This window comes from Salvia hispanica, chromosome 4, assembly GCF_029641045.1.
Source record: "Salvia hispanica isolate PSC_SH4W2 chromosome 4, Shi_PSC_v1, whole genome shotgun sequence".
In the NCBI taxonomy this organism is placed as follows: Eukaryota; Viridiplantae; Streptophyta; class Magnoliopsida; order Lamiales; family Lamiaceae; genus Salvia; species Salvia hispanica.
The window spans coordinates 41,964,209-41,987,075 of record NC_142695.1 but is presented as its reverse complement, the minus strand read 5'-3'; the positions used below and the strand labels follow the sequence as shown (position 1 = coordinate 41,987,075).

Sequence of the window (22,867 nt, the reverse complement as noted above, 5' to 3'; positions counted from 1 at the left end):
ATAGTAAGATAAAAGAATTTGGACATTGTTTTAATAGGAAACGAACTATTTGAATCAGACCGAAAAACCTGACATGGGAAAATGACAACCGACAATAAAGTTCGTGACATTACACGAACTTTTTAAAGTTCGTAGGAAAAACCGAAATTCATGGAAAGTTGGTGACTTTAAAAGCAGTTACCCCTTTAATTAACTAAATCACATCATTTCAGCCCAGATAGTGTGGCCCATCAATAAAACCCTTTCACGTTAAAAAATGAAGAAGCCCACATCAACTGAAGGAGACGGCGAAGTGATCGAACACATGATTCATCATTCAACCAAACCATTAATTATCTAGGCAATTAAATCGAACACTTAAAGCGGAAGCCAAATCGACGCAAATATGCATCAAAATTCGGTCAACAATAAAAATTTACATAAACTAACATATCAATTCAATCCAACATGAATTGGCTCTTCTACGTCTATAATTGGAATCAGCGTTAATAATTCAATTGATGAATTTGTTTATAAATATAAAGTGAAAATGTACTTGTGTTCATGTAATCAATTAGTGAATTTGTTTATAAATATTGGCTGGTGATGATTTAATATAGTACATACACTGATTGTCATTAGTGCGTGATAGGTTGGCATAACGCATGGGATTTTTAAAAAGAATTAGTGGAAAAATAAGACAACAACTCAACAAGTTGAAATACCTTACTAGGAGTAGTTAGTAGTAGTGTATTATTTTAACAAACTATTCTCTAATTATTAAGTCTGCACTATTGATATTGCAAAAAGACTAATAATCACCAAAGTCGCCTTCCTTGGCTAAAACACCGTCTCTCTCAAATTCTCAATAGTTGTGTGTGAATTGTGATGGATCCAAAGTATGAGGAAAGTAAACGTGCAATTTTACTCTTATTAGGAGGAGATGGGGAAGGATGGAATCGCCCGTATTCTTCAATAACAGATTTCAAGCAGGATTTGGGCACTGAAGAAGCTTTGGTACATGAGAAATTTGAAAGCGGATGGGTTCTGTATGAAGAACTAGACCAGCACAAAATCATAGCTCTACTCGAACACATTGCATCATCCAATTTGCTTCTCCACCATTCTTTGATGCAATTTTGGGGAGCCGTGATGGTGGAGGGAAGCCGTCACTACCTAACTGCCTCACGCCACCCTTTTTTTGTAAGTGACCTCAATGAGGGCTTATGTTGTTACAGGAAGCAATTTCGCACTCACGCGTATGCCTTTGCCGTCGACGTCGACGGAGGAGGAGATGACGAGCAGCTGTTGGGAAGCATTGGACGGGTGTACCTGAACAAGCTACCCGAATCCACGCCTGATCTGAGGCTCTACTCGTCCCATGAATTTATGCTGCGGGATGAAGCTCCTTACTGGGGGTTAAGATCTTACATGGCACTGCCAATATTTGATTCCCATACTTATGAATACTACGGTGTGTTGGAGCTCTTTCAAAGTCATCATTCTCATTCCGAGAGGGATGATTTTCTATCTCCGCTGGATCAAGCATTACAGGTTCTTTTAAATTCTTCACTTTTGTGTGGAGTATCCCGACTTGTGGGAACTTCAGTTTGTTTTATCCTCATGTTCTTGCTTTCGATTCTAGTCACTTTTGGGCTAGGATCGAGGAATGTTATATTTTGTTTTTATCCACGGAAACCCCCCCCCCCCCCCTCCCCCCCCCCAATATGGGTGTTTTTGATAAAAAAAAAATCTTCACTTTTGTGTTCGAATTGATTTGTCGTCTTCAATATGACTAGTTTTTTTTAAAAAAAAATAGGATCCTTTTCCGTAATCCTGCATAATTTTGGAATGACTTTTTTAGAATTTTACGTATCATATTAATCACTCTAAGTGTCGTTCGGTTGCAATGACTCATTATCATATGATGTTGTTGCAAACCGAACGAAGTCTAATTGCATTGATTAAAGTTTCACCTAGTATTTATTCATCAATCACCACGAATCATGCAAATCAAATTATGTTACTCCTTGATTACATTATTTTGTCAATTGTGTATTAATATTGATGTTATATATCATTACAGATTGCAGGGTTGAGGTCCAATCACAATCCAATTGCTATTAGCGGCCCAACAAAAGAAATGGTAAAAAATTGGAGTTCCTACTCATATTTGAAATGAACTAATTCAATTACTGTAGTTTCTCATTTCGTCCCCCCTTAATATAAACAGCAACAACCTGAAGGTGAAATGAAAGAGGTACTTGAATTGGCAATGGCGACAATCCCTCGATTATATTTGGCACAAGTTTGGGTCCCTTGTAACAAGCTATGCGTTAACATCTCCACCAACAAACGCTGCATGGAGATGAAGTCTTTCATAGACTCTCAAAGTAAGATGTTCAATTCCTGGGGTGATATTGATGATTATATGCATGACTATCTTCAAGCTTGTCAATTTCACAAGCTTCAGATAGATCTTCACAATTGTCATTCAAATTTATGTGATTTCACTATATCTGAGAATCCGTTAGCCCATTATGCCCAAAAGGCTAGGATGTCGCATTGCATTACAGTCTCTCATCAAAGCAATACCGATGACTTGTACGTCGTTCAATTTTTTCTTCGGCCAAAGTATAAACAAGATGCTTGCGGTGATCATTCTCTACACTTGCTCTTAAGGATTTTGGAGACCAATCTCAAGAGTGTAACACTTTTATGTGGGAAACAACTTGTAGAGGAATATCTAAGGCGTGATGCAATTGAATGCGAGTCGATTGATAGTTTCAGTTTGATGAAGTCTTACAAGCAAAACTTTTCGGTGTTGAACATGACAACGTACTTGAAGACGGTCGACTTGTGTTGCCTCAAACCTTCCTCTGCGGGTATGGACAAAGGATGGGTTTTTCTCTTCCCGGCAAAGCAAAGCATGTGTAAAAATCACGTTAAAGGTAACTCGTTATTGATCAAGGAGAAAATGGAAGATTTAATGAAGAAAATAGCAGTCAAATCTTGGAAACACGATAAATGGATAGTCCAATTTTGGGCGCCAAAAATGGTGAAGAATAGGTGCTATCTAGAAGCTTCAGATCAACCTTATGTTGTTGGTTATCTTGAAAAGGGTATAGCTTTATTTAGGAAACAATGTACGATGTATCCCTATTTTGTTGACAACCAAGCCAGACAGAATGAACTGGGGCCGCCCGGACGTGTCTTTAGGTTCGGACACCCTGAAATCAGCCCTGACCTCTTCAACTACACTGGAGAAGAATTTCCAATGAGAAACTTTGCAATGTTATGTTGTAATCGCGGATACATGGCTTTTCCCATATTTGACAATGAAGGCGTAGGCAATCACAAGGTTGTAGGTGTGCTAGAGTTCCTAGGATTTTACCATTCCGACCTTCGAATCATAGGAAAACTACTTGAGGTATCATCTCTTCGATCTCTTGCAATATTCTGACTTATAAATTTGTTGTAAAAACAATGTCCGTTCCCGCAGGAAACAAAATTGTGCTCCACTCACATGGACTTCCACCCAAGTTTTTTAGCAAATAAATCTGCCAATGTATGCTTTGAAATAATTTTATCTTTGTAATTCTATCACTAACATGTCTTTAAACGAATTCAATATGTTCTAACTTAATATGTTCTATTTGGATCAGATTTTCAGTGGCAGGGAGAAAGCATTGACAGAAATCCAAACTACCCTTAGCATAATCAATAAGATCCATCCCCAATTTCATATGGCAAATGTTTGGGTCCCTCCTGGAGATTGTCTTAGTTCTACTATTAATAATATGAGTTGCATGGAGCTGGCATTGTCTACTAAGTATAACTTGAAATTTATGCCTACAGATTCAGTTCACTGGATTCATGTCCAAGCCAGAAAAGGGATTATTGGGATGGTATTGGCATCTGAAAACAAATCATGTTTTTGTCCAAATTTAAGTGAATTCAGCATAGTCGACCAGCCCCTGTCACACTATGACATGAGTGATCGACGTGATGTTTGTTTTGCAATTTGTTTGCAAAGTTCACATACTGGTAACCTTCTTTATGTTATGGAGTTTTTCCTCTGCCCAGGTTTTGCAACGTATAAATATATTGGGTCCTTCTTGACCCTTTTATTGCCAATGATGGAGCGTTATTTAAGATCATTTAAGATGGCTTGTGGGAAGGAAATAAAAGAGACATTTGTGGTTGAAGTTATTGAATTTTCTTATGCAAATAAACTTGATTCCTCTGAATTAGAGTCTGCATGTCTATATCCAGTCATATTTAAAAGTGTGCAGTACAATCATACTAAAGAAGAACAACAAAAGGAGTACCATCACACCGTAGAAGAACAACACGCAGAAGAATGCTCCGTTGTTGCTTCAAGTTCTAATAAAAGAGACAAAGAGAAGCGAAAAAACTCCCTTAATCTTAGTGTTGAGATTCTCCAACCATATTTTGGGAAGAAGCTAAAAGATGTTGCAGAAGAGCTCGGTGGTGAGTAAAAACTCATTGTTCAATCTTCTCAAAACGTAAATGTATATTATTTATTGACATAGATGTAATTAACTTGTTTTTACAGTTGGAAGATCAACAATAAAGCGTGCGTGCAGGGAACTTGGCATTCGAAGGTGGCCAAATAGAAAAGAGCACCTTTTCGAAGAAGAAAGTGCTGGAAATTCAGAACATAGTGTGCCCCCAGCAATCGGCAACCTTCATCCATTGGATGATGTGACGGAAACAAACGCAGACAAAGTGATTGTAAAGGTGAAGTATAAGAAAGATTTAATAAAATTTGAGTGGTCTATGTCATTAGGATTGGTAGAGCTTAGTGCAGAAGTGGCGATGAGACTAAATTTGGGGATGGATAGTTTCAAATTGAAATACAAGGATGAAGATGGTGATGAGATCTTATTAACCAGAGATGTTGATTTGCAAGTCTGTCCAAATAGTCGAACAATTAGAGGCGAGACACTCATCCGACTTTTGGTTCGATGACATGCATGTGCAATAAAGACAAGGATTTCTTCAGTTTTATGACTTAGTTTACCTATAACTTATTTTATGAAATTCTTTTTCATGGGTTAGATTCAGTGATACTGTCAAATGTCATCCCAATCGAAGTTGATGTTCTTATTATTAGCAATTTTATAATACTAACTTACTTTTACCTTTGACACTTACATACATGACCTCTATGAGGTCTATGGTTCAAATCCCATTAGACTTACTTTTACCTTTGACATTTTCTGTCTTTGATTTGTTGGGATATTAGTGAAGTTTTTCACGCCAACTACGCATCGAGAAGTTAAATTCATTTGGTTTTCAGTGATTTCAGCAAAATCCCACCAGTCACTTAGAGCATCTCCAAGGGGAGAGGTGTATGGAGAGGTAAAGTTATATAACTACCATATTTACCTTTTTCAATGAAAAATCATTCTCCAAGGGGAGAGGTATTTGAGAAGGTATTATACATTTCTCATTTTGAAGAGGTATCTTTACCTCCCCATATTTGCCTTTCTCATGAAAAACTATTCTTCAAGGGGGAAGGTATTTGAAAAGGTATTACACTTTATATCATTTTATATTATTATTTTATTTTTAAAAAATCATTTACCTTTCTATATACCTTTTTCCCTTTGGAATGTGTTACTTTTTAAAAGGGTATATTTCACTTTTTGAGAAGGTAAATGGATAATATACCTCTTTCATTTACCTTTGCTTATTGGAGATGCTCTTAATCAAGCTCAAGGCAAAGTTTGAATTCCAATTCAGTATCATATTTGTAGATGACAAGTGTTATGGGGGAATGTACATCAGGTAGTGTTGGAGATATTGGTGTGGAGTTCTGTTAGAGTAAATGAGTAAAAATGTGATATCCCTAACCCGAAACCTGCATCTGCATCATTTTGCACAATTACATAATTTCATTGTCATTCTAGGACTAATTGTTATATCATTCTTAATAGTTAAATTAATAGCATATGGTATATATATTTTTATTATTACATAGTATAATGCAACCTAATATATATATAGGACATATTTGACTAATAAAACCTACGGGTATATATGCATTCATGATATCATGCATTTATAATATATTTAAATATATGTTGTGTGAGGGTGTCATATTAGAAAAAGTATAAAAAGAGATAATGCATAAAAATAAAATTAAAAACTAATGACATGGCAAATGTGAAAAAGGAAAATAAAAGGAAATTTTTAGTAGTGACATGTAGATGAAACGTGTCACATACTTACTTCATTTGATGATTAGTGTATTTAAAAGAAAGTTTGGATATTAAATCATTCATCCATTAAATCGGCTATAGTGTTGGGAAAAAAAAAAGAAAGATATATATAAAACAAAGGGGTGAACTCCTTTGTAAGAAAAATAGTCTGTTGAAGGTAATACTTAGTTTTAATTTTTACTTAGCTCAGGTACATGATTTGTTATTTAAAAATAGTACTTTGGAGGTTACTTGAATCCTAAATATATACACCCTATTAAATTGGTTTTGGATGCTAATATATTTATTGGTATGCTAATATATTCATAGGATATGTATGCATAGGAGCAATTAGAAATTTTGTAGCATGTAAATAATTTTTTATATAAATTAATGAGATATGAGAAATTTTTCATAAATAAATTTAAGATATGTTAATATATATAGGTTTTTGCAACACATAGATATATATACATATGCATAGATTTGAGAAAGTAAGTTAACTAATTATATATATACAAACGTATGTAATATAATATGTATAATTAGATTTAAGTACAATATAATTAGATCTATACGTATATGAGGAAACAACATAATTAAATTATCTCTTAAGATCATACGAAAATATTTAACTACAATTATGTGTATTAATATAGGAAACTATTTACAATTTTAATTAAAGTAGATAACACATAAATAGTTGTAATAATTTAAACGTGCATGTATTATATAGGACCAAGTGCTATAGATCGAGAAACAGGAACAAGTGCTCAACCGGATTATCTATCTTAATCAGGTGTGTATAAATCACACTTTTAATTTTACATGTCTTATGTGCTTCTTTGCTAGGTATTTATATAAAGTGAATAATTGGACTATATGATGTGATCCTGATATGATTATGTGTTATTTGATATCAATGGTAGAATATGATAGAAATATGTAATTGATGCAATTGATATGTTTTCCACATGGTTTTGGAATTATTTGAATCATTGGATTAAAAAAGGATCTGTGACAGTCATTCCCTGGGTCTGATATCAATGGCAATGGACCTACGGGTCATATATATACAATGGCAATGGACCTTCGGGTCATATATATGTACACAATGGCAATGGGACCTCCGGGTCATATTATACAATGGCAATGGACCTTCGGGTCATATATATATGTACAAAGGCAATGGGACCTTCGGGTCATATACAATGGAATCCCGGGCAGATACCAGGCTTGATTTGTCACAGATAATAAGCTGAACAAAGTGGCATCTGCATATGCATATGAATTTGTTTTATTATTCATTGGTTATTGCTATATATATATTGGTAGAGAATATGAGTGATATTTTGGGATATGGAATTAAAGGGAAGATTTATATACACTGAGTTGTGGCTCATATAAACCACTAATATTTTTCAGGAATAAGATATCACTGAAGTTTTTGATTGACGTGGGTCGTAGGAACTGCACGTATTATCAGGTTCGGCGGCTGACGCATTTTGGCAACCTTCTCCTCCTCATCATTTTTGCATGTAGATAAATGTGTAGTATATAGAGTGGTGAGAGGGTCCCACTACGGTTTAAAATGTTTTGAAATATGTACTTGATAAATGTTGGTATTCGAAATTATATAATGTGTGTTTTATTTGCTTGACATGTGGATTGTTTATTTTAAATTTTGAATTTATTTATAGTAAGTGTATAAGTCATAAGGGTTGAGTTGTGACAAAAAAATGTATGGCGTCTGAGGGTCTTCGGTGATCGTGTTAATGTAGGACCTTTTTGATGTTGTGAACGGCGCCTAATCCACGAATTCGATAACAACTACACAATCACATCCTACTAATCTAAACTAATTTTATTATGATCACGGGGACCGGACTTCAATTCATATCTCAACATTCTTCCATCCACTAATCTAAACTAATTTTTCGGAAGCTGACCGGCGCGATAAAAAAATTTAAACTGATTTTCTTATTTTTATTTTTTTTATAAGTAACTACTTACATTTTTCTTATAAAATAATAATACATCATCCTCTATAAATTAAATTTCACATTGACGGACAATGCATGTTTACGCGAATTTTGTAAAATAAGAGAGATAAAATGATAAAGAATAAAGATAAATGAGTATTAAATTTTGAATAACTTTTAGTTTAAGACTAATTTTAGTGGATTGAATATAATGAAAATATAAAGGTGAGACTATTTTTTTGAACAAAGAAAGTATTAGTTGTACTCATATATTCCTCTTTCTAAAAAGTATGCATTATTTTCTTTTTAATTCGTTTCACAAAAATATGTGTTTCTAAATTAATACTTTTGTAGGACGGAGGGAATAATTTTACTCCCATGTCCCATTTTAAGTGATACAATTTCTATTTTTGAATGCTCCACTCTAATTGATATATTTTTAAAAATAGAAGTAATACTTTATTCTTGCTTTGTTCAATTAATAAAATAAAACTAAATACAATCATGTAATAATTCTGCTCTTAAAATGAGATGCAAGAAATACAATTATGTACTCCTACTGAATACGTAATTCTCCTCTTAAAATGAGATGTAAGAGCATCCATAATGGGGGCTGATCGCAAGGGCCTATCGTCTCTCACAGGTCACTATTGTGGGGAGGGAGGCCATCTCCACCCCCCACCACCTCTGCGCCGATCGCAAGCCTCAGCTGATGGCAAAATCGGCTCCGCATCGGCCTGCGATGGGCCTCCATTGCGGAGGCTCGGGCAGATGATGGAGCCGATATCCCCTTTTTTATTTTTTTAAAATTTAATTCAATTTTTAATTCATTATACTCCCTCCGTCCCATTCAAAAGATGACCAAATTCTTGAGTGGTACGTGATTTTAGAAAGTGTTGTTAGGTGGAATAAAGTAGAAAGGAAAAATGTAGTTGAATATTTTAATGAGGAGAAATGGGAGAGAGGGTTATTTCCAAAATTGGAAAGTGGTCATCTTGATTGGGACAAACAAAAAAGGAAAGGTGGTCATCTTGAATGTCACGGAGGGGGTATATACCCCATTCTCCATCAATTCACATTCATTCCTTTCCAATCCCAATTTCAATTTTATTACTCTCTCCACAGTGATATGAACTTCAGCAACAAGATGTGTTAATATGTCTTGAATCTGTATAGGATTGTGTTTCCTAATTGGAATAGGATTATGTTACCGAATTAGGATAGGATTTTATGTGTGCCTATTTATATAGGAGTAGGGCACGTAATTCTGTGACCTGACAGATCCAATCTGTAGCCATAATCTGAAAACCGCAGTCATAATACAATTTGTTCTTCGTTCTTGTCCGTGGACGTAGCCAACACAACGTTGGTGAACTACGTAAATTCTTCCAATCCCAATTTTAATTTTATTACTCTCTCCACGGTGATATGAACTTCAGCAACAAGGTGCGCGACATTAAGGGGAAGAAGAAGGAGACAGTCGGGGAGGCGTCTGAAGTTGGGCGGGCGATGAGTACCTACTCCATAGAGGAGTCGATTGTTGTTGCTCATTGTTGGACACAGATATCTAAGGACCTGATTTTAGCCAACAAGTGTGAGGGCAGATTCTGGGGGCGTATCGTGAAGATACGAACAAGTAAAGCCCGTATGAGCCCTGACACACCAGCTTGACGATCTACGCAAGCACTGGAAACGCCTGGTGTATGAGTGTGCTAAATTTCACGAGTTCTACGATGGCAATACGAGAGGGTTCAAGTACTGGGAAATATATCTGCAACTGTTGGGGTATGCTTCCGTTGTTTTTTATTATGTTTTCTATCTTTATCTTTTTTTTTTATTTCTTTAATGTAGGATGTTTTATTATGTTTTTAAATGAATTTTTTTTACCGTATATATTTATGTTGTCTTTTAATTACACAAATAATTAAAAGTGAAATATTAAAAATATTGATGATGTGGAATTGAGATGGACTCTGAGATAGGCTCTGGGATGAGTTTGCTGACGAGGTAGAAAGAAATGGAGATAAGCTTTGAGATGGGCTTCGGAGATAGGCCACCACTGTCCACTGTGAGTACTCTGATAAGGAGTATTTTTTATTCATACGTCAATATTCATGCCAAACAGAACATAGTTCTGACATGTTAATGTTGTAACTTGTAGTAATTGAAAAGGTGTCGTCTCTTTGATTAAAGAGTTAGAACTACATAAATGGTACCTGAGCTTTCACTTTCGCACATAAATAGTATCTGATCTTTATTTTATATCGTTTTTGATACCCCATGAAAAAAATAACCATGAATACCACATATGTGAATTTTTTTACAAATGATATTTTTGGAAATTTCAATTAGGAGTACCAAATATGTGATTATTTTTTTTCCTTTCTTATTTTTTTCTTCTTTAGTTTCTTTTTCTCTTTTTTTAAGCATTTTATCTTCCTTTCTTTTTTCCTTTTCTCCTTAGTTTATGTTTCTTCTTCCTTCTTTTTTCTTCTCTTCTTTTTCTTTTTAGTGTTTTATGCATACATTCATAATATAAATCAAGAACAAAATGCCTAATTAATTTAATTATTTAAAGTAATTAAATCAATTGAATATTTTTTATTAAATTTTTTATACTCATTTTAAGGTTGAAACACCTAACTAAAAATATGCAACTTTTTATATAATTATGAATATAATTCACAATGTTAAATTTTTATTAAGGTTATATTAATAAGTTACTAATTTAATGTAAAATAATAATAATAATAATAATAATAATAATAATAATTATTATTATTATTATTATTATTATTATTATTATTATTATTATTATTATTATTATTATTACAATTACATAATATTCTGGTGATTCATAATTTATACTCCCTCCGTCCACAAAAAATAGAGCACAATTACCATTTTTGGCCGTCCATAAAAAATAGAGCACATTCATTTATGGAAAGTTTTCAACAAATAATAACCTTACACATCATTCCACTAACACTACTTTTCACTTACATTTTCTCCTTCTCTCTTACTTTTTTCTCATCTCTCTTACTTTACCAATTCTACATTAAAACCTGTGTCATACACAAATTGCTCTATTTTTTGTGGACGAAGGGAGTATAATTATACTACACTTATTTATTAACTACTATCAGTTTTTAGTATTATAATAAATATAATTAATGGGGTGCGTTAAAATGGCAACACTTCTTAAAGTGATACTGTGACACCACGCTACACTGCAATATTATAAACGCTACACTGCAATATCCAATACACTAGACTGCAATCTATAGATTGCAGTCCAGCGTGTTGGATATTAGGCGGGAAAAATTGCAGTTTAGCATATTGGATATTGCAGCCCGCGAAAATTTATCCTTGCCCATTTTTTATGATTGTCACATGGCAGCTGATTATTCGTCCATGTGTACAAATGATTGGCTAGGAATGGTGGTATGGTGTTACTTTAAGAGGTGTTGTCATTTTAACACAAACCTATAATTATATCTATAATTAGAATTAGGTATATTTGAATGATATAAAAAATAAATTAAGTATTAATCTATAACATCAAAATAATAATATTAATATTGATTAAAAATAATAGTATAAAGAGTGAGGAGAATGAGAGAAGATATTATAATATCACTTTTGGTACTAATTTTATTTATGCCCAAAATATCCTTTATGACATCAAAAATGTGATTTATAGGTACCAAAAACGATATAAAATAAAGATTAGGTATCATTTACGTGCGAAAGTGAAAGATCAGATACCATTTATATAGTTAAGTCTTAGATTAAAAAAAAAGGCATCATTAACAAGCGTGCTAAATGCAGTCGATGCTAACACATTCATAAGAAAATTATGGAAAAAGAAAATCGCATTTGTATGTTTAGCATTAATATTTTCTCCCCAAAAACTAGTTTTAGTAGTAATTGATGATAGAAGTTTTAATATAAATTTTATAAAATGAAAAGATAAAAGTTAAATTTAATAAACAAAAAATAAAGCTAATTTTGAAGAACAAATTAAAAATGAAAAAAAATAAAATTATTTGTATGAAAACTGAAAGTACAGTGTGAAAATACAACTGCTGAAATCTTACATGGCATTAATGGATCATATTGAATTGAAAGATTTACGAAGAAAACGCAGAACAACGTAGTATTCATCAATGGCCTTGAGATCCAATCCACTCCTTATCACCTGAGGGAAAAACAGCCACGCACCCGTCACCGCCACAATCCCCACCGTCAGCGGCCTGGCCACCGCCGTCGGCAGCCTCCACCGCCCCCCGAGCGCCCACTTCAGCCCCACCTCCACCGCCACAAGAAGCCCGTGCAACACAAAGAACCACGTGACCTCCCACGTGGGCTCATCACGTGACAGGTAGTAATATATGAGCTCGTGCATCAGCCCCGACGCCGCGAACGTCGCCACCACCGCCGCCGCCGCCGCCCGCCTCCCGCCCCCGAGCGCGCGCCGCACGGGGACGTACACGGTGGCGCGCAGCATTCCTCCGGCGACGAGGTTCCACCGCCGCCCCCAGAAGTCCCGCAGCGACGTGGCGAGGTACGGCTCGTCGAACTGCGGCTCCAGCTGCAGCCCCAGCGCGGCCACCGGCGCGGCGGTGGACGCCAGGATCAGCTCCACGCCGAGGTACACGTGGCAGCAGTAGAGCGCGTAGATCAGGTACGGGTTCATGAACTCTCTGTAACTGTATAGGCTGATGATCAATGCGAGAAGGCCGCATTTGATGGCGAAAATTGCGAATTTGGGGGTTTTGTTTTTGGATGCGGATTTGGCGATGGAGGGAGATGGTGAGGTGTGTTTGATGGGGAGGAGGGCGGTGGAGAGGAAGTTGGGGAGAGATAGCGGCGGCGTGGCGGAGAGAGGGGGTTGGTCGAAGGCGAAGAGGAGGAGCTTGGAGTTGCCGAGCCAAACGAGGTAGAAGATGGTGGGGCCGGCGAGGTGGAAGGAGGAGAGGCGGAGGGGGAGGGTGGTGAAGAGGTACATTATAGGGAGGAGGGAGAGGAGCCTGGCCGCGCCGGATGGGAGGCGGCCGGCGATTTGGTGGCAGTAGATTAGGGATGCGGCGGCGGTGAGCCATACGGCGATCAAGTTTTGGATCTCGGGGTCCATGGTCAACGATGGGATGGTGGTGGTTTCTTTGAAAAATTATAAGGGGATCTCGTCTTATTGGATTTATTGATAACTAATTAAAATGGGACTTATTAGATTTCATTATTCCAAAGAATAAAACAAATAATAATATAATTGGGTTTCACATTCCACTCTCACACACTTTAATTATTACACTCAAACTTTTCTTAAAATCCGCACCCAACTCAACCGGGACTCCTATTCGCGGACGGAGGGAGTACTAATTAAAAAGTCAAATGCATGACAATTTATTCTTTTGGAATTAATTAGTTGTACAGGGGTCGGGGCTAATTCAATCAGGTTTTCAGGTATTTTCGTAGAGGTAGCAACGAATCATATTTATGCATATGTTTCTTAATAACGCTTTATAATCTAGTGAATATAATTCCAGATTATTTTTCCTAATTATATACTACAAATTAACGGACCTCGTGGATTATTCAAGTCAATGATGGGCATATTAGGATCAGTTAAGAATAGAGAAAACGCACTATGTGGCCGACAATTTGATCCTCGTGATTTGATTTTTATTGTTTTGTATGTGCTAGTATTTTTTTATTATTTTAAAAACTAGATAGGACTGATCGATCGTGATTAGTAAATTGTCCAGTTTGATTCAAGTATTAAAACAATTGCTATAGCTGGCCATTTCAAATCGGGAATATCGACCGGTTCGATAACAAATCCCTGACGGATTGAACCGGTTTGCTCGCATGCCAGTTGCCACCATACTCTATTGTGTGCAGCGGCATTTCTCTTTCGCTGCCGGATTGCACTTCGTTCCCGTGAGAGTAAAATGATTCAATTGTTGGCACTTCGTTGTCGAACTGGTCGATTTTCCCTATTAGAAATGACCCGCTATAATAACGGTTTTTATACCTAAATCGGACTGAACAATGTAGTGATTCACAATCGATCGGTCGAACCGGCCAGTCCATTCTAGTATTTAAAACAAAACAAAAAAAAACAGCGTATATAAAACAAAGTTCAAAGATACTTAGATAACTCCAACTCTAAGTTCAAACTAGATATATCGAACTACAAAAATTCTTCAGATCATATAAGCATATAGCATGTCTTTTGTAAATGTTCAACCATGTATGTATAACTAACCAGGAACACTTTCACACACATACACACTTGTGTGCAATTCTTAATAGTAAAAGGTAAACAAATTAAGATAAATAAATAGTTTGAAGACAAATTTGATGAGTAATAATATGTTGGGTTGGTCAATGTTTGGACCAATCTTTCTGGATGTCAAAAGTGTAGTTGATGTCCAAGTAGCACTTATTGTCATCATCAACAAACTGAAAAATCCAAAACAAGAATACATTATATCACATAGTATAAATTTTCTACGTTAGCAAAATGGATTGAATACCTTAGATCTTGCAGTGTATTGTCCTCTAGCAAAAATGCCAGCAGGAGTAGTCTCTTCGGGCATTTCTTGTGTATAAGGGTCTGCTTGAGGGCTAAACGTTCCAAGCATTTCTTTGGAGCTATCAACTGTATCACGTTATTAATTATATAAATTAACTTAGATGAAACAAATTAGATTGTGGAATAATAGTATATGTTGTGATCATTAATACATGTACCTTTGATTCCAGTCTTCCAAACAGTGTTGGTATACTTGAGGCCGCAAACGATGTCGTTGCTGACTTTGATATTGAATTTGAGATGGTAATTACTTCCTTCCTTTAGAGTAAACCACAACCCTTTAGGGTTTTCGCCTTCCAGGATTGGAAGTAAAATATCTGGCCTTCCCGGCGACACTATCGCCAGACTCAAGATTTTTACGTCGGGTTCTTGATTCTCTATTTAAAGATCATCATAATTGTAAATTGCGTGTCATGCTAACATAAAATTAAGTTGCCTCAATAAACGTAAATAACTCCTATGTGTTTATTTCGATAATATTACCTTCAACAACATTAGCATCAACACTTCCAATCAATTGCTCCTTCCACCTCCTTAAGCTCTCATCATCCTATTCATTAGTCGATGCAATATGTACGAAATGGTATGAATGAGAACTGAGAACCATTTTCAATTTCGAACAATGTTATTTTTTTATGAAAAATTGCAATCTACTGAAAATATAAGATCAATGAATGTAATATTAGATGACCAACCTTGTCTTTCTCGAGATGTTCCTTGAGGCTAACTTTTGGGCCTAAATGTAAGCTCAAGTCTTCATCATCTTCGGTAGGGCATGAAGATTGACTGTGATGCCGGCTCACCTTCCCTTCCGAATCGGATTCTATGTCGGGATCTCTATCTGAATCAGATCCCATTTTTTCCCACCTCCACAATCCTACACCAAATAAATCAAACTGTAAAAATAATAACCTTGAAAACCAAACTAATAAACAAAGAGTACGATCGTCCGTACAAGAATCTAGTCCTAATAAACTGAGTATGGCATCAAAATTCTAGAAAAAAAGGAAAGGAGATGGAAATTAAATTGATGATTATGAGTGTAAAGAGAATAGGTAAAGGGTGTTGTAAACTGGTGGTGATCCGATTTATGTTCATACACCAAAATTAAGCAAGTTCGGTTCATCAAATATTGCGAATTGGGTGGACAATAGATGCGATCGTTTACTTCCCTTTATTAGAATATTAGTTATCGTGGTGCAAAACTATTATAGGTTTACACCTTTATAATGTGAAAATTAATGATATCTTAGTTTTTGAAGCTCTAAAAATAAGAACATATAGTAATTTCTAAATCACTTTAATTGTTTATTGATTTTTTACTTTCACCTATTTGAGGCATATGTTAATTAATGTTTCCTTTAGCATATGATAGTTTCCTTGCTTTTTCTAAATTATAGTACTGGTATTCATCATATTTTTCGAGTTTAAGTTCATGAGGCACATTCAAGTTTCCCTACTTCTAAATCATTTAATCTTTAGTTTACTTAATTACATAAATATCCAAGTTTAATTGTCAAAACTTGTTTTCATTTGCTATATAGGCTTGGTTTGTTTCCTCACTCACTTCTTCATTAGTGCTTTAGAATATTTTAAACTATCAACATGTTTAACCTCATGGAGTACTAACATTTTGACTACAGTTAAGTCAATAGATACAAGATTTCATTTCAAACTAAAGATGTGTCTCATATCAGATTCTTATATATTGCTAATGCTTAATCATTTTCAAGTAACTAGTTTATACCCATGATGCACTAGTTTATTGCCCATAATTAACTTCAAGTAAACATTACAACTGTAGAATATATAACTGCAGAATGCATATGCACTGCAACATAATATTAAGTGTTGCTAAAGAATATAAGGGCTTGATTGAATGTATCTTCTTATTTCCAATATTTTTTAATTTATTCAATTTTCTGTTAATAAAACACACATTTGATTTTATTTTTTTTTTAATTATTATACACAATTTTTGCTTTCAGTTTTCACAAACAAAATAAAATAAAACCTAACAATAAATTAGGTCAGCGATATTAAGATCCATTTATACGAAAATGTTAATGTGGCTATCCTAGTTAATGAGGAATTGAGGATGGAATGGTACCATTAAAATGATTATTTTCGAGATTCATGAAAAACAAATAGGCCATTTAATTTGCAGATGATGATAAACGGTCCTACTATATTTGTTTCATAATTTCCTTTTGAAACTCACAATATTTGGAGGTTCGACGATAACCCTTAAAATTCAGGAATAGTTCCTCTCAAGCTGTTATTTGAAAGATTTCTGCAAATCAACCAATATTACGAATGAGGTAAAGTTCATTTAAAGAGAATTTTTACAATAATAAAATACTAAAGAAGCATTAACAAATTTTTCTCACATTGTATGAAGAGCTAGTACCTGAAGCAACCCCGAAAGTCAGTGAAATAAATCGCATAATTGTACTTTCTTCGCCCTTTAAAAATATAAACTTTTAAAAATTTCACAACTTAAAATAATTTTTAAGGGACCTTAAAATAATTTTTAAGGGACCTAAATAAAATACTCCATCTTATATTTTATTTCATATACTCATTATCTTATCTTACTTAGATCCCTTTGAAAATGTTTAAACTGTAAAAGTTTTTATAATATATTGAAATACGTTAGTTCAAATATATTATCTTTTTATTAAGGTCCTTTTGAAAGTATTTAAATTTTTTATTAAAAACATAGAAATATGGATCTTACTCATTTTTACTTTTAAATAAATTCACAATCAATATAGTAGCATTAAAATCCATGTCTAGATTTTGAGGTATATTAAAATGGAGCATAAGGAGTAACAAACTTTCATTGAATAAATATATTTATTATTAATAATTTTGATAACTGATAACACTTATTTTAATTTTTATTATAAAATTGGTCAAATAAGATTATGAAAAAAATAATTAAAATATTATTATTTGAAGGTGTGAATAATCCATGAGGTTGGGTCGGAAAAAATAGTACTACTATCTCTATTCCTTTTTAATGGAGTCGTTGTTCTAATATTTTGCAAAGTTTTAAGATAATTGAGTCATTTTTATTGGCAAAAAGTGACACTATTTCTTATTTCATTCTCTTCACATCTCTTCATGTATGTCTGTATTTTCTCTTATTTTATTCACCATCCACTACTTAATACACCATTCTTAATTTTCATGCCCTAAATAGTAACATTTTATCATTTCGGGATGTGCATAGAAAATAATCTCAATTCTAAAAATAAAAAGTTTATTTGTATAATACTAGTATTATCTATGTTTTCTCCTTTTCTTTCTTCTTTTTTTCATTTTTTACTTTGCCAATTTCTAGCTAAAATTTATGTCTGTTTATAAATGAGATAAAAAAAAAATTCTTAGCTCTACTTATTTTTCTCTTTTCCTTTGGTTTACTTTACCAATTTGTTAGTCGTGTCTCTCCACAAATGAAACAAATTTTATTACAAAAGAGAATATTAGTGAATCGGAGGCATCACATAAATTGTGTCGCAGAGAGTGGTGAGGAAGGAGAAGTGTTTCCTGCGTGAAGTGGGAAAAAGAGAGAGAGAGGTCACACAAGTATATCTAGAGAGAGTGACTTGTGCTACTGCAGCAGCGACGAGCAAAATTGGCAATTTTATGACTGAAAAAGGGGCAGCAGCGCCGCCGGCGGAAATGGCGGTCACGGATAATCAAATCGCACAGGCGCTGGACTCTCTCATCCGCGACACCAACTCCTTCAACACCTTAAGCGGCGTCGTCGAGCAGCTTGAATCCCAACTCGGTGTCAATTTGTTTCACAAAATCGACTTCATTCGCACTCAGATTCACCACCTGCTCCAGTCTCACCCTCTCAATTTCATGCCCCGCTATCACCACCAGCATCAAAACCCTAATTTCCCTCCTGCTCCCGCTCCCGCCGCGCATTCAACGCCGAATTTCGCCGTTTATCAACCCTCTCAGGGTTACGCCTTCCACCCCCCTCTGCCGCTGCCATCTCCGTCCTCGGCGGCGATAAACGCCCCTACCACCGCCGCTGCAGATGTCCCTGCTAAAGAGAGGTGCGTTTCCAAAATTCTGCCAAGATGGTTGTTTGGTTGGTGTGGAAATTTGGGCTGCCTTTCGGAAAAGTTTTCTTCATTTCCTCACCAACCAAAGAGATCATCTTTTTCCTCCTTTTATTTCGTCTCTATCTTTGAGTATGTGTGCTTCGTCTCTCTTTTTCTGAACGCTTTAGAATCTATAATTATAGTAGTAGTATTTTTTTTTTTGTGTGTGGATATTCTCTTGCATGTAGAATCAGCATCAATTTAGCTCATAAAATCAATTTTTCTTTGTAATCTGACAACCTCAAGCATTTAGTGGGTTCACTGTTTACTGAACTGGACTGAACTGAAGGCATGGTCATTTTTTCTGAATCTCTGTTTGTGTTGCGGCTATACATTTTCCTGTCTGATATTTTGGGCGAAATTCTTCTTTTGGGTTAACATGGAAATATGCTTCCCAAATTGAGAAGCTTATTTTTTAAATTCTTAATTGGAGATGAGTAAGAGTTATGCATCCACCTACGAGTGGAAGATAGGCGGCATGGCCAGTTCGGCACCCTCGTCCTTTGCACCGGCATTTCTCTGCACAATCATCATTATCCTTCACCCGGCTCTTGAGGACGACGCTCCCTCCGGCATTTCGCAGCTATTTTGGCCGTCAAAATCTCAACGTGTTGCTGCAAATCCATCGCTAAGAGGAAACAATTCGCCTGCAAATCGATCGTTGCTGCAATGAAAGGAAACAGTTTGCCTGCAAATCCACCTAAGAGACCATAACCCTTATGTGTCTCCAATTAATGAGACGCGTTAGGGTTTACTCGTTTCTTAAAAATCCTGACTTTTATAAATAGCTTCCCAATATCCAGACTTTTATAAATAGCTTCCCAATTTGGGAAGCTAATTTCCATATGTCGCGCAAAGAAGAATTTCGCCGTTATTTTGTTGATGCTGGGTAAATGCTACTAAATCACAATTATTATACTACCTCCATCCACCAACAAACGTCCCATTTTGCCATTTTCGTCCGTCAACCAATAAATGTCCCATTTGCTTTTCTACTACTTGTAATGGACCTCATATCCCACTAACTTTATTTCACTCGCATTTCATTATAAAACCAATATATAAAAGTAGGACCTACATTCTACTAACCCTTACTATTCATTTTCCACTACATTTTTAAAAACCCATGCCCAGTCAAACATGACCTTATATTAGTGGACGGACGGAGGGAGTAGTGTTTGACTATTTGATGCTAAAACATGGGCTTCGACGCACAGGAACAAAAATATCCGCAAATATAATATTTTCCATGAAAGGAATCTGTCGATGCTATCATCAATTAAAAAACTTGGGGATGATTATATAGTAGATGTTCATCATCTGATTGAATACCGCTAGTATTTTCAATCATATCCTTAAGCTTGGAGTAGAGGTTGTAACTTATAGGGTAAATTCTAATGTTCCGCTAACAACTCTCATCATTTGGCTTAACGATCTCTATATTCTTCCACTTTGATGCAGTGCGTCGACAGGGAAAAAAAGAAGAGGTGGCCCAGGTGGTCTGAACAAACTTTGCAATGTTTCTCCCCTGCTTCAAGCCATTGTAGGCCAGCCATCCTTGCCGAGAACTGAGGTATAGGAACCTGTGTTCTTGTTGCTAATATCTTCCAAAAATATACTACTCCTGAAACAAGAATTCTTTGCAGATCGTGAAACAGTTGTGGGTTTACATCAGGAAGCACAATCTTCAAGACCCGAACAATAAAAGGAAGATAATTTGCAATGATGAGCTCCGCTTGGTATTTGAAACTGACTCTACTGACATGTTCAAGATGAATAAACTGCTAGCTAAACATATAACTGCGATCGAGCCTACAGGTATAGATATCTGAGTGTGAATATGCGTCACGTGTTCTTTCTGATAGTTTATGTTCCAGCTATATTAAATTTGTACAATGCATCTCATTCTCGCAGAACAGATAGCCAAAGATGCTAAAAAACAGAAGGCTGATGTGGGATCAGGAACTGATGATCCAGTTCCAATTGTGATAATATCTGAAGCACTTGCCAGGTTCTTTGGAACCGAGGAGAGGGAAATGTCACAAGCTGAAGTCTTGAGGCAAATCTGGGACTATATAAAGGCTCACCAGCTTGAGGTATGTCACTGACTTAATGGTTATATTTCTCTCCTCGATTACAAAGAGCCATTTACCCCTCATAAGAAAGTAAAGAAACTGAGCCTATTATATAACATGAGTAGATTTTGGCTCTTGCTTGCATGTTCGGAGGGAGCTTAAACGTTAACTCTGTTCATGTTTATCAGTGTCTTGGTATTTTCCTTACTTCAAATTTTCAGAGTGAATGCTGTTTGAAATGAGTTTTAGATGGATAAATCCAATGTGATATGTCAGCTGGATCAAGAAGTAATCTTCTGGTACTCTGGTGGTTTTCTCTTTTTTCTCTGATTTTTTTAATCAGATAGTTAACTGGAGAATCTTACTTTATTGAGTTGAAGTCCCTTGCATCCGTAGTTGCTCCTGCTGCGTCTGTTATAGCTCTTCTTCCCATTTATTTTTCCTTTTTGTTATTCCGTTCACATAAAATGTTCTTCTTTTTACCATCTGAAGTATCTTTCCTCTGTTTTGCTACTCTAGGATCCCTTGAACTCAACGGCAATCTTGTGTGATGAAAAATTACATGAGCTTCTGGGCTGTGAAAGCATCTCTGCATTGGAGGTACCAGAGATGTTGGCACAACGGCACTGTTCAAGAAATCATGACAAAGAGATCTGACTGGTATGTCTACCAAGTCTTACTTTTGTTACCATAAAAATGATATATTTATCTCATTAAAGATATCATAACAGAACTTTCTGCGTTCTGTTTGGAGTTGTAATCAAATGCCTCTTTTACTGTGTCCTTAATGTCACATGAAATTTCACGTTTTGCACGGATTTTCTGCATGTCTTTCCTTTTCCCCCTTCTGAAATCTCATTTGTTCATTTCCTTTTTCTTGTGCACTTAGATTGTAAGACCACATTTCCAGTCCAGCTTTATTCATCATATCTAAACTAGTTGACTACAAAAAAAAAAAGGATTCTGAGTTAATACTTTATCTTTGAGCTTTTAATACTGCCATGGTTTCTTTTTGCTTCCCGGTTTCAGCCACATCTACTTTCGTTTTCCAGATATTTTGTGCTATTCCCCCCTCCCCCATATTAACAAAGTTGTAGTTGCACTACTAAAATTATTATGAATGTTGCAAGCTTTTAAAGTTGATGCCTGATGATCCCATTATTTCTTCTTGTAGATTGCAGATAGATGATGTTAATCCTAACATACTACTGTATTCTGGCGCTACTACTCCGAATGCAGTTCTTCCTGTAAAGAAGGTTGTATGGGTTGTGTCTTTCGATTCGGTTAGGCTTATGATTGTGGAGCGACGTTGGTAAATAATGAAACAATACAATTTCAACTCATCTGGTCACCATATATGGTGGAGTTCCATTTCTTTGCACATTTTATAAACATATGTTGTGATATGGATATGGTAGGTCAAGCACTGAACCTTTTAAGCGTAAAGAGAGGTGTATAGGTTTCATTCTTCGTCATCCTCCTTTTACTAACTTCCAAATCTACGGTGATACATGTGCTTCTCAGAAAGGAATGTACCTAGTTATGATAATTCTCTTAAATTCACGGGATTCAGAACATGCTTTTAAGAAACGCGTAACGAAATGACAATTTACAAAATGCATTTAGGGTCCCTTTGTACACGGAATTGGAAATTGGATTAGAAATTTTATGGAATTGAATTGGAATTCAATTACAAATCCTTTGTTTGGTAAAATGAAATAATTGATATGGAATTGATTTAAAAATTTGAATGTGTGCTGTGTGTGCGTGTGCAGCGTGTGTGGGTGTGCGTGTGCTGTGTTTGTGGGTGCGTGTGCCTGTGTGTGTGTGAATGTGTGTGTTGTGTATTGTGTGCATGTGTGTGTGGTGTGTGCTA

At 35.5% G+C, this 22,867-nt stretch overlaps 4 protein-coding genes across 4 annotated transcripts; 2 read left to right on the top strand and 2 right to left on the bottom strand.

Moving 5' to 3' along the window:
• Positions 1–779: 779 nt before the first annotated feature.
• LOC125193491 (protein NLP6-like) lies at positions 780–5,119 on the top strand. Its single transcript, XM_048091286.2, has 6 exons — positions 780–1,533; positions 2,066–2,125; positions 2,213–3,409; positions 3,482–3,547; positions 3,645–4,473; positions 4,559–5,119. The coding sequence occupies exons 1-6, from the start codon at positions 868–870 to the stop codon at positions 4,972–4,974; spliced, it is 3,234 nt and encodes a 1,077-aa protein (XP_047947243.2). The 5' UTR covers positions 780–867; the 3' UTR covers positions 4,975–5,119.
• A 7,104-nt stretch (positions 5,120–12,223) lies between these two features.
• On the bottom strand, positions 12,224–13,388 carry LOC125196716 (long-chain-alcohol O-fatty-acyltransferase-like). The gene has a single exon (XM_048095329.2). It carries the CDS (start codon positions 13,326–13,328, stop codon positions 12,306–12,308), a length of 1,023 nt encoding a protein of 340 aa, XP_047951286.2. The 5' UTR covers positions 13,329–13,388; the 3' UTR covers positions 12,224–12,305.
• Positions 13,389–14,325: 937 nt separating this feature from the next.
• LOC125191670 (rho GDP-dissociation inhibitor 1-like) lies at positions 14,326–15,841 on the bottom strand. The gene is made up of 6 exons (XM_048089068.2): positions 15,748–15,841; positions 15,488–15,669; positions 15,276–15,342; positions 14,951–15,169; positions 14,734–14,858; positions 14,326–14,659 (listed from the first exon to the last, which is right to left on the bottom strand). Exons 2-6 carry the CDS (start codon positions 15,647–15,649, stop codon positions 14,582–14,584), a joined length of 651 nt encoding a protein of 216 aa, XP_047945025.1. The 5' UTR covers positions 15,650–15,669; positions 15,748–15,841; the 3' UTR covers positions 14,326–14,581.
• A 2,430-nt stretch (positions 15,842–18,271) lies between these two features.
• LOC125197253 (uncharacterized) lies at positions 18,272–22,466 on the top strand. Its single transcript, XM_048095976.2, has 6 exons — positions 18,272–18,868; positions 20,378–20,489; positions 20,563–20,734; positions 20,831–21,012; positions 21,511–21,651; positions 22,166–22,466. The coding sequence occupies exons 1-5, from the start codon at positions 18,447–18,449 to the stop codon at positions 21,646–21,648; spliced, it is 1,026 nt and encodes a 341-aa protein (XP_047951933.1). The 5' UTR covers positions 18,272–18,446; the 3' UTR covers positions 21,649–21,651; positions 22,166–22,466.
• Positions 22,467–22,867: the final 401 nt, after the last annotated feature.

Bases quoted from the DNA above. Each gene is read 5' to 3' on its own strand.
- LOC125193491 (XM_048091286.2), top strand. From the start codon at position 868: ATGGATCCAAAGTATGAGGAAAGTAAACGTGCAATTTTACTCTTATTA. The intron at 2,126-2,212 runs GTAAAAAATTGG...TAATATAAACAG, and splicing joins GCGGCCCAACAAAAGAAATG to CAACAACCTGAAGGTGAAAT. The intron at 3,548-3,644 runs GTATGCTTTGAA...TATTTGGATCAG, and splicing joins TAGCAAATAAATCTGCCAAT to ATTTTCAGTGGCAGGGAGAA.
- LOC125196716 (XM_048095329.2), bottom strand. From the start codon at position 13,328: ATGGACCCCGAGATCCAAAACTTGATCGCCGTATGGCTCACCGCCGCC.
- LOC125191670 (XM_048089068.2), bottom strand. From the start codon at position 15,649: ATGGGATCTGATTCAGATAGAGATCCCGACATAGAATCCGATTCGGAA. The intron at 15,170-15,275 runs GTAATATTATCG...ATCTTTAAATAG, and splicing joins TGATGCTAATGTTGTTGAAG to AGAATCAAGAACCCGACGTA. The intron at 14,660-14,733 runs GTATTCAATCCA...TGGATTTTTCAG, and splicing joins AATACACTGCAAGATCTAAG to TTTGTTGATGATGACAATAA.
- LOC125197253 (XM_048095976.2), top strand. From the start codon at position 18,447: ATGACTGAAAAAGGGGCAGCAGCGCCGCCGGCGGAAATGGCGGTCACG. The intron at 18,869-20,377 runs GTGCGTTTCCAA...ACTTTGATGCAG, and splicing joins GATGTCCCTGCTAAAGAGAG to TGCGTCGACAGGGAAAAAAA. The intron at 21,013-21,510 runs GTATGTCACTGA...TTGCTACTCTAG, and splicing joins TAAAGGCTCACCAGCTTGAG to GATCCCTTGAACTCAACGGC.